General features: G+C 42.4%; 1 protein-coding gene across 3 annotated transcripts in view; it reads right to left on the bottom strand.

The window, feature by feature from the left end:
- Window positions 1-18,539, bottom strand: part of GALNTL6 (polypeptide N-acetylgalactosaminyltransferase like 6) — a 1,198,528-nt gene that overhangs the window by 68,558 nt on the left and 1,111,431 nt on the right. For all 3 annotated transcript variants that reach the window (XM_056113868.1, XM_056113867.1, XM_056113866.1), the window contains exon 10: window positions 3,540-3,761. In XM_056113868.1, coding sequence (XP_055969843.1) covers window positions 3,540-3,761 — 222 coding nt within the window. The remainder of the gene's footprint in view (window positions 1-3,539; window positions 3,762-18,539) is intronic.

Below are 18,539 nucleotides of genomic sequence, written 5' to 3'. Positions count from 1 at the left end.
CCACGGCGTATTTGATATGCCAAAACAGTAACAACAGGTCTCACAATGGAGACGTTACTGGTGCCCTCTCAAGCAAATCAATGAACAACAAGAGGACAGTGATACAGTGCTATTAAGAAGTAGATGGTTGGGGGGGGGGGTGAAACTGGCCTATCCTTCCTGCCCTACTCATACCACAAGTCGCCCCCCACAAGGGGATCTCTGGCAATGGCCATGGACCCAGAGGCACAGGGACCCAATTCAGAACCTAGCGGCTTATGGCAGAAATGTGACTCAACTATGCATTAAGCTATGGTGCCATGCCCCACCAGATGGGAAAAGGTGTTTGTCCCTTCAGCCTTTCTCCACCCCCCCCAAGCCCCTGCCTATGGCACTGTGACCTCAGCCTCAGAGCCTATTGGACAGTCAGGTATGAGCCAGTGGTGACGGGGCAACTGCGGCCACATGGGATGGGGGGGGGGGGGAGTGTAGAACCGGCCTGTCCTTCCTGCTCTGCCAAGACCATGAGTGGCTCAGGTTTGAACTGGTAAACAAGTGGCTCTCTGGCATGACCATGGCTCCAGAGGCACATGAACCCAATTCGGAACCCAGTGACTTCTGACAGAAATCCCTCCAGACTTAATTAGTAAAATATCAGAAATCCAAAGTTGCAATGCTGTGAATTGCTCATCATAACCAGCAATAGAAAACAGATTATCTAACGATGCCTTTTCAGCAGGTCTGATTGTTGGGGGAAAATTCCAAATAATAATGGTGCATCTTTTGTCAAAATAATGAATGTAATCAAAGAAGAGAGAGAGTTAAGTGGAAATCATCTGCCTCACAGGCAGGGGGCGGGGTGGGATGGGGGTATATTGGGGTTCTTGGTGGTGGAAAATGTGCACTGGTGAAGGGGTGGGTGTTTGAACATTGTATGACTGAGACTTAAACCTGAAAGCTTTGTAACTGTTCTCACAGTGATTCAATAAATAAATAATTAAAAAAGTAGATGGTTATTACCTGATAGTTCGTCTTTTTCATTGTTTCAGTCTAGATTAAGCTGCATTTCCAATATTTCACTTGCCTCCTGAATTATAAGTATTGATGTACTTTGACTCCCAGGAATCTATTTTTCTTGGGAAATAAATATTTTTAAAAATGTTTTACCAGTTCAAACCTGAGTCATTTGCTGATTTCCTTTTTTTCTACCTTACTCCGATCTCCTGTCTTTACTGGACTAATGCAATTGATTTGCCTTTTTCTCTAAACCTGAGAATGACCTGTATTTTCTGTGCTAAAGGAAGCTTTGGGGAAAGAAATTTTCATTTCTGTTTATAAAAAATTCACAAATATCCTCTTACTATCTGATTAGGTCAGAAATGATGAATACAAATATCTCCAGGGGCTACCAAGTTAGGTGAACATATAAATAATCTACAAACCCCCTCTGGCATATACTCCTGTCCTTGAGAAAGCTCTTGATTTGATTTTTCTTGGGAAGCGATGCTTTTATTCTAGACCCACAACAGAAGCTTTGATCCTGTTTCCAGGTAAGGAAGTTTTATATAGACAGGCTGTGGTTTAGTAGAGGAAAATGTCACCAAGAGGCAATGTGAAAGAGTAACCAGGCAGGAAGATTTTTTTTAAAAAAATGTATCTGCAGAAAACAGAGCAAGATTGTTGAGAACTAACTGCAATTGCAAGTTGCACAATGACACTACCAAGTCTTCAAGAGGGTTTCATCATCATGAAGGCAGGCTTGAACTGAAGCTGTGATAGAGAGAGGAGAGACACAGCCTTGACCAAACAAACCTCAGGAAGGAACTCACCTGTTTAGGAGTAACAAATGTCTATGTTTCACAACTCCTTACACTAAGAAAAATCTTCAGGGATTTGACTTAAAATTTTTACTGCTGTAGGGCTGGAGAGATAATACAGTGGTTCAGGTGCTTGCCTTGCTCTTGGCAGATCCTCAACAATGGAGCCCCACATGTGTTCCCCTTGACTACCATCAGAAGTGATCCTTGAGCACAGAGCCAGGAATAAGCCCTGAGCACTGGACTCAGAGTATGACACCCCCTCTTGCCCCAAATAAGTAAGTAAATAATTAATCCCATAAGAGGTAGTCAAAGCAAATATAAGTAGCTAAATATTACTAATATCTCAGGGAGAGTTTCATGAGATATTAAAGAGGCATAGGATTAGATCAAAGTACAAGCTCACTTAAGCAGCAGGCAGTAGTACCATGTGCAGACACAGAAAGACATAAGGAAACAGAGACAGCCCTTAACTCTCTCCTTCATCCTGAGGAACGCATGCAGGTAGATAACCATGTTGTCCAGGACCCTCTGGGCAAAGGCTTGCCTGTCACTAGCCTGCTTGGGCAGTTCACTCAAGTGTGCAGTCTCCTATGCTGGCTTTCCTTCCAGCAGCTATTCTCAGAGCTCTGCCAACCCATAGACATAAACCTGGCAAAAGAACCTTATCCTCTACCCACCCCACCACAAAACCGAGGACAAGGGCGATGATGGAAAGGTTCCTCCACAATGTGCCGTAGTTGCTTCAGGCCCTGGACAGTCTGGGAACTTGGATAGAGCAGTCCCGCCTGAACCCCATGCCAACCTCCCAGCCTCTGCTGAGAGCAGATTAAGTAGCTCATAGAAATCCACCCTGTCCAATTTCAATTTTAGTCCTTGCTTTACCTTAGTCATTTCTATGGGGAAAAGTCTTTAGTAACAAGAACGAATGGAATTGAACCCTGCACAATGGTCCTTTTTAATGCCCAAAGAGAAATAAAAAAATTGGGAAGTGGGACTAATACCAATTTTTTTCTAGGTATTATGGAGATGCTTTCCCCTAGGAAAAGCAGGGCACCCCGCCCCCGCCCCCTCTGCCCCCAACTGGCTAAGGAGGTAGCCACATCTCTCTGTCACCTGGTCCCTGCAGAAATCACTAGCAGCAAGACTCTGCCTGAGATCATGGGCATTAGGTGCCCCTTGGTGACACAGCTTGGCAGCTATATTTTCGTTTTTAGAAAGCTCTCATGATAGTTTCATTGATCTCAAATAAAAATATTTTCCAGCTGTATTAAAAAAATCTATTGATGGTGGTGGTGGGTGGTGGTGGTGAACAGTTAAGGGGGCAGGAAGTGGGTTGCTATCAAGGCTGAGGACCAGATCTCCATCCCCACTAGTGTCTTTTTCTTTTTGCTTTTGGGCCACACCCGGTGGTGCTCAGGTCTTATTCCTGGCTCTGTGCTCAAAGATCACTCTTAGCAGTGCTCAGCGGGACCAGATGGGGTGCGTAGGAAGGCGCCCAGGTCGGCTGCACGCAAGGCAAGCGCTTTTCCTGCTGTACTATTGCTCCGTCTGCTAGCAGTATCTAAAGAGGTCGAACCCGCATTTATCCGGGGTGATGGAAATGAACCTTAAAGGCTGCAGGGTCAAGGACCAGGAAGCAAGTCCCTCTGCCATGCATCATGTCTCTTCACCCTGAAGCATCTCTCTCTGTCCCGAGTATCTTTCTTGTAAGCCCCTCAGCACATTCCCCAGGGAGCTCACCTCTCCCCAGGCAGCGGGCGGGGGCTCCACAGGTGGGTAGTACTTAGGCACATCCCAGGCCACGGCAGCCATGAACCATTTGAAGTCCTTGCACTTGAGCTGCTTCCTCAGTTCCTTCTGTGCCGAGATGTCACCCGTGGAAAGGTGCCGGTACTCGGGGCGCCGCTGGTAAATGTACTCAGCAAATTCGTCCATCCAGGTCTCAGCCACCCGCTTCAGGTTCTGTGCAGCAGAAAAGAACGTTACTTATTGGCCCAGGCACTCGAAGCATTGAATTGAACTGCAAATAGCCAAACAACAACAACAAAATGTGCAAAACATCAGATAATCCGTTTCACTAAGGCGACTTGTTCACATTAAGAGTTTTTATAAACTGTGGCATGTGTGATATGATCAGCCAGACTGGACATCTGTCTCTGCTTCTTGCATTGGCTCCCGATGCCACTTAGATACCACTTATCCAAGCCAGTAGAAGTGTAGCTAATAGCCATCTCAGTTTCATCATCCTTCCCGTCATTGCATGACACTGTTTTCTTTCTTTCTTTCTTTCTTTCTTTCTTTCTTTCTTTCTTTCTTTCTTTCTTTCTCTCTCTCTCTTTCTTTCTTTCTTTCCTTTTTTTAAAAAAGAAAAATGTACATAGTAAAGTTCTTAGTTTTCACTCTGATTAAACTATTTCAGGACACCATTAGGTGTTTTAGAAAGAAGGGCTGGCAGACAAGCTGTTGTTCTTGTCTCCCAATTAGAGAAAGAAGAGGTTACTCAACTCAAGACCCTGAATTCTGATGACATTTGAAATGTACCACATTCATGCCAAACAGTTTAGATTTGCTGCAGAAGGAAGTGGGGCTGAAGGAAGTCCCCCTGGAGCCTTGTTATATCTTTGGCTGTTTCGCTAGGTCGAAGGAGCTGAGTGTTTGCTCTTGGGAAGGAAATGTGCTTCTTGGGTGCTTTTGTATTATCACCTGCACCTCTAGCATTCCCAACAGGTCTCTCCCTTACCAACCTTTACCCCAGGACATTCTATGGACTTGTTGGTTACTTTTGGTCAGTGGTAGGCATAGAAACACCGTTAATACAACAAGATGACACAAGACAGCTATTCAGCTTTTCCTGATTCTGAGTGTGCTCTTTTCTAAGATTCCTGGCATAGTGTGGAAGATTGGTTTGCAAGGGAAGATGAGCTCTCAACGAGCTGCCTAACAGCCCCTCTGCTTTACTTTGCCTGTGTAACAGTTTCCACGCCTCTGCGCCAGTCCATCTTGGCAGCGGATCAGAGTCAATGCTGTTTCCTGACATTTTCCACTGGTCCCAGATTCTGAACTGTCTGATTTGTCTGGGAAAATAAAAGGCAACAGACGATATTTTGAGGCTTGGGCTTGTGAGGGTTACCAGGTACAACGTGTATTTCGCATCTATATGAGATTCTTTAGTATCACCCTACTTTAAAATTTTATTTGAACAAATGCTCTGAATGTAATACTTTCTATTTTCATTTGTCTTAGGAGAGATCACTTTGATGATTGGCAAAAAGATTCAAAGGTAAAATGGGAACAATTGGCCAATAGTATTAAAAATTTATAGTCTGATTGAATTTGGGTGGCACTTCCAACCTTTCTCCCCATCACAGTTATTACATAAAGTGAAATATGTAATTTTCACTGACTTTATGCCTCTGATAAACAAAAATGAATAAAGACAGGGGAGTAGCCAAAAGAGAGAGGGAGAGAAATAAATTATCCAGAAATAATGAGAAAATAGCTTTAATAAAGCCATTTAATAAGTGGTGAATTGCCTTCAAAATTCTGATAGCTTGCAAAAAATTAATCTGTTTTGATTTGGATAAATAAGCACAGTTTGATGGTAAATGCCATAGAGTCATGAATAGATTTTTTAAAATTTATTTTTATTAAAAGTCCAGACACTACTCCCACTACCCAGCCGTCGCCACACTCCAGGACGCTTTCCGGACAGGCGCGGCCACTTTGCAGCCGCGCGACACATCATAAGACACTAAATACCCATCTTCCGGAATTGTCATACCGTATTTGATAGGGTTCAAATATGGTAACACCTACAAGGGTGATTAGAGGTTGCCCCAAAAGCCTCTATCCCTCTCGGAAAGACTGGCAAGCTACCGAGAATATTCCGCCCGCACGGAAGAGACTGGCAAGCTATCCGTTGTGTATTCGATATGCCAAAACCAATAACTACAACTGGTCTCATTCACCTGACCCTGAAGGCTTCACCGACATGGCAGCACTGAGAAGGATGAGAAAGGAGAGGCCGACAAAATCTCAAGGCCGGCCTAGGCTGCCACAACGAAGGAAGACAAAAATGATCGTCTGTACTTTCAATGCACGTACGCTAGCATCAGATGCATCCATCGAGGACCGGATGGTACAAGCGCAAATGATCAAGTACGACATCATTGGTCTGACCGAGACAAGAAGGCACGAATCTCACCATGCCGTTTTCGACACTGGAGAAGAATTGTTCCTCGGAACATGCGATAAAAGAGGTGTTGGAGGCGTCGGTGTCCTTGTCAACACAAACTTGGCCAAGAGCATTGATTCATTCGAATGCCTAACAACCCGAATCGGACGTTTACATTTGAATAGATGTGGCTCACTGCCTGCAGTTTCTATCTTCATTGTCTACGCACCAACATCTCATTATGATGAAAGAGAAATCGAGAAGTTCTACATGGAGCTGGAGAAGTTCTATAAAGAAGACCACACCTTTTACAAGATCATTGTGGGTGATTTTAATGCCAAGATAGGACCGAGAAGATCAGCTGAAGAACTTCACATCGGAACCCATGGCCTAGAATGGAATGAACAGGGTGAGAGACTGTCTGAGTTCATCATGTCAACCAAGACCATTCATGGTAACTCACAGTTCCAGAAGGCAGAATCTAAACAATGGACATGGGAGTCTCCCGGTGGACGATTCCACAACGAAATAGACCACATCATATTCAATCGACGGTTTTGCCTGACTGATGTCGCTGTTGTCCCAAAATTTCGAACGGGATCGGACCACCGTCTCCTTCGTGCAAAATTCTACTTCACAGAGCGGGGAGAAAGGGCTGCAAAGTTCAAAAAGAGAACTCCCAGAACGACCACCAACTGGGAACTCTTTGGCACTATTGCGGCAACATGGGAAGATGCCATTGTTGACAACATTGACGAGGAATACGATTGACTGGTTCAGCACCTCCATGAATGTGCGAGGAACGCCAAGAGAGAGATAGCCACAAAAAAATCGCCTATCTTCGAAAACTCTTGAGCTAATTCGCCAGCGTGATTTGGCGCATGCCTCAGGCAACCGCAAGCTAACGTCTGAGCTTACAAAGCAGTTCAGAGATAAGATCAAGGAAGACCTCAAAGGGAGAAGAGCAGAAGTACTGGTAGATGCGGCAGAAGCCGGGAAAAGTATTCGTAACGCCTGCCTGTCCTTTGCCAACTACAAGACCAAGATGACTGCCCTCTGACCTCCTGATGGATCCATTACATCCTCCAGAACGGCAATGGAGAAGATTATCCATGACTTCTACTCAAATCTCTTCGATAGCCATGTCCACTTGCCGACATACCAAATTCCACAGGATGGATATGTCGTTCCCAACGTTCTCCCTTCTGAAATCCGACACACCATTTCGTCGGCAAAGAAACAAACAGCACCTGGCCCAGACAAGGTCAGACCTGAACACCTGAAGAACCTGCCGTCAGTACTCATCAATACACTGGCTCGGCTCTTCACTCGCTACCTGTCTGAATGCAAGGTTCCGTCCCAATGGAAAACCAGCAGGACTGTACTACTGTTCAAGAAAGGAGACATCCATGACATTGACAACTATCGCCCCATCTGCCTATTGTCTGTCATCTACAAGTTGTTCACTCGAGTGATCTTAAATAGGATTGGCAGAACACTAGATGAAGGACAACCATGCGAGCAAGCTGGGTTCCGCAAAAGATTCAGCACCATCAACCATATCCACACGGTAACCAAGCTCATTGAGGTTTCTCGGGAGTTCAAGATGCAGCTCTGTTTAACGTTTATTGATTTAAAGAAGGCCTTTGATTCTGTCGAGACGGAAGCGGTCATTGAAGCCCTAGCCAATCAGGGCATTCAAGCCCAATACATCAGGATCCTCCGTGAGCTGTTTTGCGGATTCACTACCAGGATCTCACCATTCTACAATGAAGTGATCGTTGATGTCAAGAGAGGGGTGCGGCAGGGTGATACCATTTCACCGAAACTCTTCAGTGCCACCCTCGAGAACATCATGCGACGACTAGAATGGGAAGGAATGGGAGTGAAGATAGATGGTTGGCAACTACACCACCTCCGCTTTGCTGATGACATTGTTTTAATAACACCAAACATCAGCCAAGCGGCACAAATGCTGGCCGACTTTGACCGTGAGTGTGGAAACGTAGGACTACAGCTGAATCTTACGAAGACAATGTTTATGAGAAACAGCCTTGTTCCTGACGCCCCATTCGCTCTCAATGGAACGACCATCTCCGAATGCAACAGCTATGTGTACCTAGGTCGAGAGGTCAACATGACAAATGACCTGGCACCCGAGTTGCGCAGGAGGAAGAGAGCGGCTTGGAACGCCTTCAAGAACGTCTAAGAGGACGAAGAACCTCCGGCTCTGGGCACATCTCTTCGATTCCACTGTTCTTCCTGCATTAACATATGCCTCAGAGACCTGGGCCCTACGCAAACAAGATGAGAACGCTATTCAGGTCTCCCAAAGAAGAATAGAAAGAGCTATGCTTGGAATATCATGTTTCACTCAAATGAGAGAAAGAATCCAGAGTTCTGACATCTGTCGATGATCAAGAATCAGGGACGCTGTCTCATTTGCCAAGGTGTCGAAAATCAGATGGGCTGGTCACGTAATGAGATTTAAAGACGACCGCTGGACTAGAGCTGTTATAGACTGGATTCCACGGGATATCAAAAGACCGCGTGGCCGCCCACCTACCAGATGGTCAGACTTCTTCGTCAAGATCATGAACGATCGGTTTGAGGCCCTTCATGTTCCCGGAGCGAACAGATGCCATTGGGCTACACTAGCACGCGACAGGGACAAATGGAGATGTTATTGGCGCCCACTCGAGCAAATCGACGACTAACGGGAAGTTAAGTGATTAAGTGATTAAAAGTCCAGAATTTATCAGGATTTCAAACACAAGTGTGCACTCACCTGGGCATGCTAATTGTTAAATTAATAAAATATCATATTAAAAAATATGAACAAATTTATAGGATGTGCACAAATTTGTTGATAGAGGCACTGACATAGAAACAGTGTTTTAAAAAAAGTATTGTTGCTGAAGTGTGGGTATTTGTTATTTTGGGTAGGAATGGGTATTATTTTGAAAATCCAGAGAAATTGACTCATTGACTAGTTCAGATGCATTCAATTGGAAGTGGCTCAACAGATCATGGCAAATGTTAGCTGGAATAAGCAACATCAATACGTAAAGAGAAGAAGATAGCAAGCTTGCAAATCGTCAGCACAGTTTGGGAACTTCTAACAGCATTAGCTACTAGATCATTAGCTCCTAAGACTAAGTCTCCTAAGACTTGCTAAGTAGCTCTGAAATACACTGACTGTCCTTTCCAAATTGAAAGACACTTGGAGGCAGCATTGATTTCTTATTTCCCAAAACCTCCAAAGAAGGCAGTAGTATCATGGAAGTTCTTGAGGGACAATCAAATCATCAATTCATTTTTAACTATAGTTTTATAACAGATGGAAAATGAGAAAGGCATCATAATTGCAAACACTGATAGTAGTGTCTCTCTTAAAATGAGTATTATACAAACATTTATTAATTACTCCATTTTTTGGTTTTTGGGTTTTACCTGCCTATGCTCAATGCTTGCTTCTGGTTCTATACTCAGAGATCACTCAAGGTGGTGATCAAGGCACTATATGGGGTGCCAGGGATTGAATCTGGGTTGCCTTTTTGTCTAAGGCAAGCACCCCACTCACTGTACTATGAATCAGGGATCTATATAAACATTCAAGCTCTCATATATCATATCTGTAATGGTTGTCTCTAGAGCAAGATGTAAGCTGGGATGTCTGTTTTTTAGATATATATATCTTGACAATTATCAGAAATATCCAATGATATTAATGCCCTCAATTATGCCTTTTAATTTTTGAACTTAATTTTTTAATCAGAAGGAAACTTTATAAAGTATTAATTATTATGGTCAAGGAATAGCTCTCATTTCTAGACAATCTAGGTATTTGACTTAAAAAAGTTAGTTCTGAGGTGGTTATTCTGTAACTATCAACACATTATGTTCACTGGTCACTGTTTTCATGAATCAAAACCTAATCTTTAGATAATCATTAGAATGACAGCTGAGAAAAAATTAATAATAGCTGTAAGAGTGATTTTGTTGACTTTTCATAGACTATAGAGTAAACTCATCTATGTTGGGAAATAATATAACCATACAGTTGAGTTCATTGGAGTATTTATATTGTAGTACATGCACATACATTTAAATATGTGGAGATAATGGAATAGGAACAAGGCGATATTTCTCACTTGATCATTCCCATCTGTGAATAAATGAAAAAAAATTAAAAGATGGCAGGGACATCTCTTGTCAGAGATGGAAGCAAAGAGGAAAAATAGTCAATCCAAGTTGGCCCATCTCATCCTGATTGAAAGAACATTAGTGAAGTGCCAAGATAGCTGAAAAAGTTTTCAGGATAATTATCATTTTAATTATCAATATAAAAGCCCCAAAGAGCAGTCTGGTTACTGGATTAGCTTCAAGCACTCATATATCATATCTGTAAGGGTTGTCCTAGATCTCTAGAGCAATGTGTAAGCTGCGATGCCTGGTGTTTTAGATTTAAATAGAAATGATTTAAATCTGAAATTTCACAGAATTGTCTTTATCCAGATTTGGGCAAGTCCTCAAGGGAGTGTGTTGGATTTTTTTTGGTGATCTGGGTTTCGTACCTGGGACTTACTCTTTGTCCTATAGTGGGGTGCAAGAAAGCATTTCCCCCCAAATTCCTCTCAGGTAGACAGATGAGAAAACACAGGTTCTGATAGAAGATTTTTAGGATGTAGCAGTGACTTAACCTTAATAATGAAGTCAATGATGAAGACAGATATTTGACTTCTGTTTTCACATTACTTGGCTGCTATGGAGAATTTCACCCAGACCAATATTTCTTCCCTCTGAATTTTGACTTTCTACCATGGTGTTATCCAGCTCAAAATTCCCTGCTTGTCTTCTTTGTAGCAGAATATAGGAATTTTTACTCCCTTTGCATGCAATACAATTTGCTTTCTCTTTGTTTCTTCCTGCTTACACTAGATAAAACTGGAAGCTAATAAATAACCAAAATGTCCTTTAAGGTATTTTGCAGAAGAAAAAGAATTCCTCACCAAAGAAAAATCATCACTTAATCACTTATCACTTAACTTCCCGTTAGTCGTCGATTTGCTCGAGTGGGCGCCAGTAACGTCTCCATTTGTCCCTGTCGCGTGCTAGTGTAGCCCAATGGCATCTGTTCGCTCCGGGACCATGAAGGGCCTCAAACCGATCGTTCATGATCTTGACGAGAAGTCTGACCATCTGGTAGGTGGGCGGCCACGCGGTCTTTTGACATCCCGTGGAATCCAGTCTATAACAGCTCTAGTCCAGCGGTCGTCTTTAAGTCTCATTACGTGACCAGCCCATCTGATTTTCGACACCTTGGCAAATGAGACAGCGTCCCTGATTCTTGATCGTCGACAGATGTCAGAACTCTGGATTCTTTCTCTCATTTGAGTGAAACGTGATATTCCAAGCATAGCTCTTTCTATTCTTCTTTGGGAGACCTGAATAGCGTTCTCATCTTGTTTGCGTAGGGCCAAGGTCTCTGAGGCATATGTTAATGCAGGAAGAACAGTGGAATCAAAGAGATGTGCCCAGAGCCGGAGGTTCTTCGTCCTCTTCGATGTTCTTGAAGGCGTTCCAAGCCGCTCTCTTCCTCCTGCGCAGCTCGGGTGCCAGGTCATTTGTCATGTTGACCTCTTGACCTAGGTAGACATAGCTGTTGCATTCGGAGATGGTCGTTCCATTGAGAGCGAATGGGGCGTCAGGAACAAGGCTGTTTCTCATAAACATTGTCTTCGTAAGATTCAGCTCTAGTCCTACCTTTCCACTTTTTGCAGAAGAAAAAGAATTCCTCACCAAAGAAAAATCATCAGGGTCTTGAATAATGCCCTAGCCCCAACTTTTTTTGGCTGCAAATATTCTGACCACTGTTTGAGACATTCCACGACAGGTTCCTATCAGTTCAAGTGGAAACCTGTTTATGACAATTACTCACTGAGAACAACACAGCCATTTCTGGCTGTGCTCAGTTTCTCCTGCTTCAGTGCTCTTCCTTCCCCTACTTTTCTGACCTTACACACTCTGAAACTTTTTTTGTTTCCTTCTTTGTGGGAAGGACATCTCTACCTGCAATCAGGGGTTACTCTGGCTCTTTTGCTTAGGGTGACTCCTACTGGTACTAAGTTAGGTGACATGTGGTGTTGGAATTGAACTGGGATCTTCCGCATACAAAGCAAAATATATACTCAGCCAACTGATTCATTTGTTTTCATTTATTTATTTATTTATTTATTAGTGAAACACCATGAGGTACAGTTGTAGACTTACAAACTTTCATGCTTGGGTTTCAGTTATACAATGATTGAATACCCATCCCTCCACCAGTGCCCATTCTGAATCACCAATGATCCTAGTAGCCCTTCCACCCAACCCACATCCACCCACCCCACCCCTCCTCTGTGGCAGGGCATTCCCTTTTGCTCACTCTTTCCTTCAGAATCTTGTAGTTCGCAATAGAGGTATTGAGTGGCCATCATATTCGGTCTATTCTACTTTCAGCAAGCATCTCACGTCTTGAGCGAGTCCTCCAAACATCCTTTACTTGGTGTTCCCCCCTCCATCTGAACTGCCTTTGCCCCCAGCATGTGCTGCCTGCTTCTAAGCCTTGGACCAAACCTCCTGGTACCTATCTCAACTATTCTTGGGTGTTTGACTCCCATTATGCTACTTTATATTCCCCAGATGAGTGCAGTGTTTCTCTCCGTTCCTCTCTTTCTGGCTCATTTCACTTAGCATGATACTTTCCATGTAGAACCACTTGTATGTAAATTTCATGACTTCATCTTTTCTAATAGTTGCATAGTATTCCATTGTGTAGACGTACCAAAGTTTCTTTAACCAGTCATCTGTTCTTGGACACTCAGGTTTTTTTTTTTTCAAATTTTAGCTATTGTGAACAGTGCAGCAATGAACATAGAAGTGCAGATGTCATTTCGACTATACTTTTTTGCCTCTCCGGGATATATTCCCAGGAGTGGTATTGCTGGGTCAAATGGGAGCTCAATTTCTAATTTTTTGAGAATTGTCCACACTGTTTTCCAAAAGGGCTGAACCAGTCAGCATTCCCACCAGCAGTGAAGGAGGGTCTCTTTCTCGCCACATCTGCACCAACACCAGTTGCTTTTGTTCTTTCAAATGTGGGCCAGTCTCTGTGGTGTGAAATGATATCTCATTGTTGTTTTGATCTGCATCTCCCTGATGATTAATGATATAGAGCATTTTCCCATGTGAATTTTTGCCATTCGGATTTCTTCTTTGAGAAAATTTCTGTTCATTTTGTCGTCCCATTTTTTGATGGGGTTGGATGTTCTTCTTATGGAATTCAACCAGTGCTTTGTATATCCTTGATATCAACCCCTTGTTGGATGGGTATTGGGCAAAAATCCTGTTCCATTCTGTAGACTGTCTTTGTATTTTGGTCACTGTTTCTTTTGAGGTGCAGAAACTTCTTAGTCTAAGATAGTCCTGTTTGTCCATCTGTTTTCACTTTCTTGGCCAGTGGTGTGTCATCTTTGAAGATACTGTTAGCTACAATGTCATGGAGGATTTTGATAACCTTGTCTTCAATGTACCTTATGGATTCCGGTCTGATTTTGAGGTCTTTGATCCATTTTGATCTTATTTTTATACATTGTGTTAGGTAGAGATCTGAGCCCATTTTTCTGCATGTAGATGTCCAGTTTTGCCAGCACAATTGGTTAAAGAGGGTTTTCTTGCTCCACTTCACATTTCTTGCTCCTTATGAAAGATAATATGATCATATGTTTGCGAGGAGATGTCAGTATATTCAACCCTGTTTCACTGGTCTGCAACTCTGCCTTTGTTCCAGTACCATGCTGTTTTAATTATTACTGCTTTGTAGTAGAGTTTGAAGTTAGGGAAGTTGATTCCTCCCATTTTCTTTTTCCCAAGAATTGTTTTAGCTATTCATGGGGGCTTATTTTTCCATATGAATTTCAGGAGTGTTTGGTCCATTTCTTTGTAGAATGTCATGGGTATCGTTATGGGGATTGCGTTGAATTTGTACAGTGCTTTGGGAAATATTGCCATTTTGACAATGTTAATTCTCCTGATCCATGAGCAGGGCATATCTTTCCATTTTCTCATGTCCTCTCTTGTTTCCTGAAGTGGTGTTTTGTAGTTTTCTTTGTACAGGTCCTTTACTTCCTTAGTTAAGCTGATTCCTAGATACTTGATTTTCTGGGGCACAACTGTGAACGGGATTTTTTTTTTCATGTCACTTTCTTCTCTCTCACTATTTGCGTATAGAAAAGCCATGGACTTTTGGGTATTGATTTTATAGCCTGCAACTTTACAATACAACTTTGTATTGTTTATAGGAGTTTCTTGGTAGAGGTTTAGGGTTCTCTAAGTATAGTATCATCTGCGAATAGTGAGAGCTTGATTTCTTCCTTTCCTACCTGGATGCCCTTAATATCTTTTTCTTGCCTAATCGCTATTGCAAGTACTTCCAGTACTATATTGAACAGCAGTGGAGAGAGTGGGCATCCTTGTCTCGTCCCTGATCTTAGAGGGAAGGCTCTCAGTTTTTCCCCGTTGAGGATGACGCTTGCTGTAGGCTTGTGGTAGATGGCTTTAATTATATTGAGGAAAGTCCCCTCTATCCCCATTTTGGCAAGGGTAAACTGGTGCTGGATCTATAAATGCTTTCTCTGCATCTATTGATATGATCATATGGTTTTTATCTTTTCTTTTGTTGATATGATGGATTATGTTGATTGATTTCTGAATGTTAAACCATCCTTGCATCCCCAGGATGAATCCCACTTGGTCATGGTGTATGATCTTTGTTTTTTGTTGTGATATCACCCTTCTCATTTCTAATTCAGCTTATTAGGATTTTCTCTCTATCTTTGTGAGTCTTGCTAGTGGTTTATCTATCTTGTTTATTTTCTTGAAGAACCAGCTCTTGGTTTTATTGACCTTTCAGATTGTTTTTTGGGTTTCCATGTCATTGATTTCTGCTCTAAGTTTTATGATCTCTTTCCTTCTTCCTGGTTTGGACTCCTTTTGTTGGTCCCTTTCTAAGATCTTGAGCTGTGAAGTAAAGTCGTTTATGTGGCCCTTTCTTCCTTCCTGAGAAATGCTTGCAGAGCTCTAAGTTTTCCCCTTAACACGGCTTTAGCTGCATCCCATAGGTTCTGGTAGCTCGTGTCTTCATTATTATTTGTTTCCAGGTATCTTTTGATTTCTTCCTTGATTTCTTTCCTGACCCACTCATTGTTCAACATCGAGTTGTTTAATTTTCAGGTGTTTGATTTGGTTTTCTGCATTTGTACATGATTAACTTCTATCTTAAGTACATTGTGGTCTGAGAAGATAGTTGATACAATGTCTATCTTCCTGATTTTGTTGAGGTATGCTTTGTGGCCCAGAGCATGGTATATTCTGGAAAATGTTCCATGTGCACTGGAAAAGAATGTGTATTCTTTTTTTGGGCTGTATAATGTCTTGTATAGATCTATAGAATATAGAATCTATAGCCCTCTGTCTTCTATTTTTTCCTTCAGAGCCATTATTTCCTTGCTGAGTTTTAATATTCTTGATCTATCTAGGGGTAATAAGGCAGTGTTGAAGTCTCCAACTACTATTGTGTTGCTTGTAATGTCCTTCTTAAGGTCTGTTAGCAGTTGTTGTAGATATTTGGCTGGTCCCTCATTAGGAGTGTGATTTCTTCCTGCTGTACATATCCTTTGATTAATAAAAATGGCTTTCACTGTCCTTTCTAATCTTTTCAACCTGAAATCTATGTCGCCCAATACTAGTAAGGCCACTCCAGCTTTTTTGAGGGTGTTGTTTGCTTGCAGGGTTGTTTTCAATCCTTTGACTTTCAGTCTGTGTTTATTCTGATTGTTCAGATGTGTTTCTTGTAGGCAGCAGAATGTTGGGTTCTGTCTCTGAATCCATTTTGCCACTCTGTGTCTCTTAATTGGTGAATTTAGATGATTGACATTGAGAGAAATTATTGTCATGCATTTCTTTTAATTTTTATTACTGAAACACCATGAGGTACAGTTGTAGACTTACAAACTTTTGTGCTTGTGTTCCATTGTACAATGATCGAGTACCCATCCCTCCACCAGTGCCCAATCTCCACCACCACTAATCCCAGTATCCCCCCACCCCCCTCATCCCTCCATCCCACCCTGCCTCTGTGGCAGGGCACTCCCTTTTGTTCTCTCTCTCCTTTTGGGTGCTGTGGTTTGCAAAAGAGGCATTGAGTGGCAATCATGTTCAGTCTATAGTCTACTTTCAGCATGCTTCTCCCATCCTGGGGGGATCCTCCCAACACCCCCCATTTGGTGCTCCCTTATACATCTGGGCTGCTTTTCCCCCAGAGTGTGAAGCTGGCCTCCAAGCCATGGAGTAAACCTCCTGGTATTTATCTCGACTATTCTTGGGTGTTAGTCTCCTATTTTGTTACTTTATGTTCCCCAGATGAATGCAATCTTTCTATGTCTGTCCCTCTCTTTCTGACTCATTTCTCTTAGCATGATACTTTCCATGTAGTACCACTTGTATGTAAATTTCATGACTTCATCCTTTCTGACAGCTACATAGTATTCCATTGTGTAGATGTACCAAAGTTTCTCAAACCAGTCATCTGTTCTTGGGCACTCAGGTTCTTTCCATATTCTAGCTATTGTAAACAGTGCTGCAATGAACAGATAACTGCAGATGTCATGCAGTTTTGTGTCATCTTTCTGTAAGGGTTTGTTGTGCTTGTGGGAGTTTGTCTTGTCTTACAGTAGCCCCTTTAGCCCTTCTTTTAGGTTTGGTTTTGAGTCTATGAAGTTCCTGAGCTGTTGTTTATCCAGAAAATGGTGTACTATTCCTTCGAGTTTGAGTGAGAGTTTAGTCAGATAAAGTATTCTTGGTGAAGCGTTCATTTCAGTGAGTGTTTTCACTATATCCGACCATTGCCTTCTGTCTTGGAGGAGGGTTTCTTCTGATAGGTCTTCTGTGAATCTAAAGAATGCTCCTTTGTATGTGATTTCCTTCTTTGACCTTGCTTCTTGGAGTATTGTGTCTCTATCTGTGGCATCCATCATTCTAACTATGATATATCTTGGAGTGTTTTTGTTAGGATCTCTTTTAGCTGGCACCCTTCGGGCTCCTTGAATCTGGATGCCTGCATTGTCCAGCTCTGGGAACTTTTCAGCAATGATTTGTTTAACCGTGGCTTTTTCATTGGACTGTTTTCCTGACCTTCTGGTACTCCAATGTCCTAATGTTGTTCCTCTTGGAATCATTCCCTTTGGAATAGCTCTGATTCGCTCTAGAGCTATTTTGAGGTCTCTTGCCATTGTTTGTTGTTGCCTGTAGGCTTCTGCAGCTGATCTTCCAGCTCACTGATTCTGTCTTCAGCTGTAGCCATTCTACTGTTGAGAGCACACACTGAGTTTTTTATTTTATCTTCTGAATCTTTTATTCATGACATTTCTGTGCGTAGCTTTCCAATTTTTGCTCTCATTTCTTCCTATATTTTCTCTATGGTTTCTTTCATGTCCTCCTTAATTTACTGGATATCTGTCTTACTGTTTCATTGAGTTCATTGAACATCTTCATTGAAGATGTTCATGTCTGAATTTTTTCTCAGAGAACTACCTTAGGTGAGTAACACCTAATGAGGCTTCTGGACTCTTTACATCGTCCTCTCCTTGTGGTGGGGATTTGCGTTGTTTCCTCATGTTGGTGTGGTGGTATGGAGACTGAGATGTTACACGAGGTTACTGGGTATGAGTAATTTCCCTGCAGCCACATGAGGGTCCGCCAGCCCAAAATTAGGCCACACCCACTTCTGAAGAGGCCATGCCCACTTCTGCAGAGGCCAGGTCCCCCACGAGTACCTGGTGTGTGTTGGTGGTACAACTTGGGAGGAGAAGAAATCCAGGGATGGTGTTTGGGATGAACATGAAGAGGCTCAGGGATGGTGGGAGGCCCATGGTCCTAGAAGACGCCTGGGGCGCATACGCAGATAAAGCAAAGTCACAGGTTTGAATCCAACTGAGTCATTTCTTTAGTGGAAACTCTTTTCATAGGCCTCACAATAAAATTTCCCAGATAAAATATGAATGCACAACTAAATTTGGATTGCAGTTTAAACCATAAAAAAATACAAGCATGATTAATACATGTAATATCTGTATCATTAATAATTACGTGTCAGATACTTATCCTAAAAATTGCTTAGCTATTTGAAATTCAAATATAACTGACACACAGTATTTTATTTGTTCAATCTGTCACCTTTCAAATATATAATATGCCTGCTTATGTGTTCCATTTAAGTTTTAAAACATTCCTTACATGACTGTATATGTGGAATCTAGCACAGCTTGATGCTGTTGCCAATACAGAATGGATGTTTTGGTTTCTGTGGAAATCAGTCCAGAAAAGTTTCATGCCCTGTAGAGAGGGCTGCTATGGGACACATAGTTGATCTAAATATGTTTCTAAATCCCATTGCTTTTCTGTTTCTCTTGGGGTCCGGGATGGGCTTCTGCAGGCCCTCTCTTTGTGAAGCAAGCCAGGGAGCA

Source organism: Sorex fumeus, unplaced genomic scaffold (genome assembly GCF_029834395.1).
Source record: "Sorex fumeus unplaced genomic scaffold, SorFum_2.1 ptg000024l, whole genome shotgun sequence".
NCBI lineage: Eukaryota > Metazoa > Chordata > Mammalia > Eulipotyphla > Soricidae > Sorex > Sorex fumeus.
Note: the sequence above shows the minus strand (reverse complement) of the source record. Positions and strands in the feature narration are given on the sequence as shown.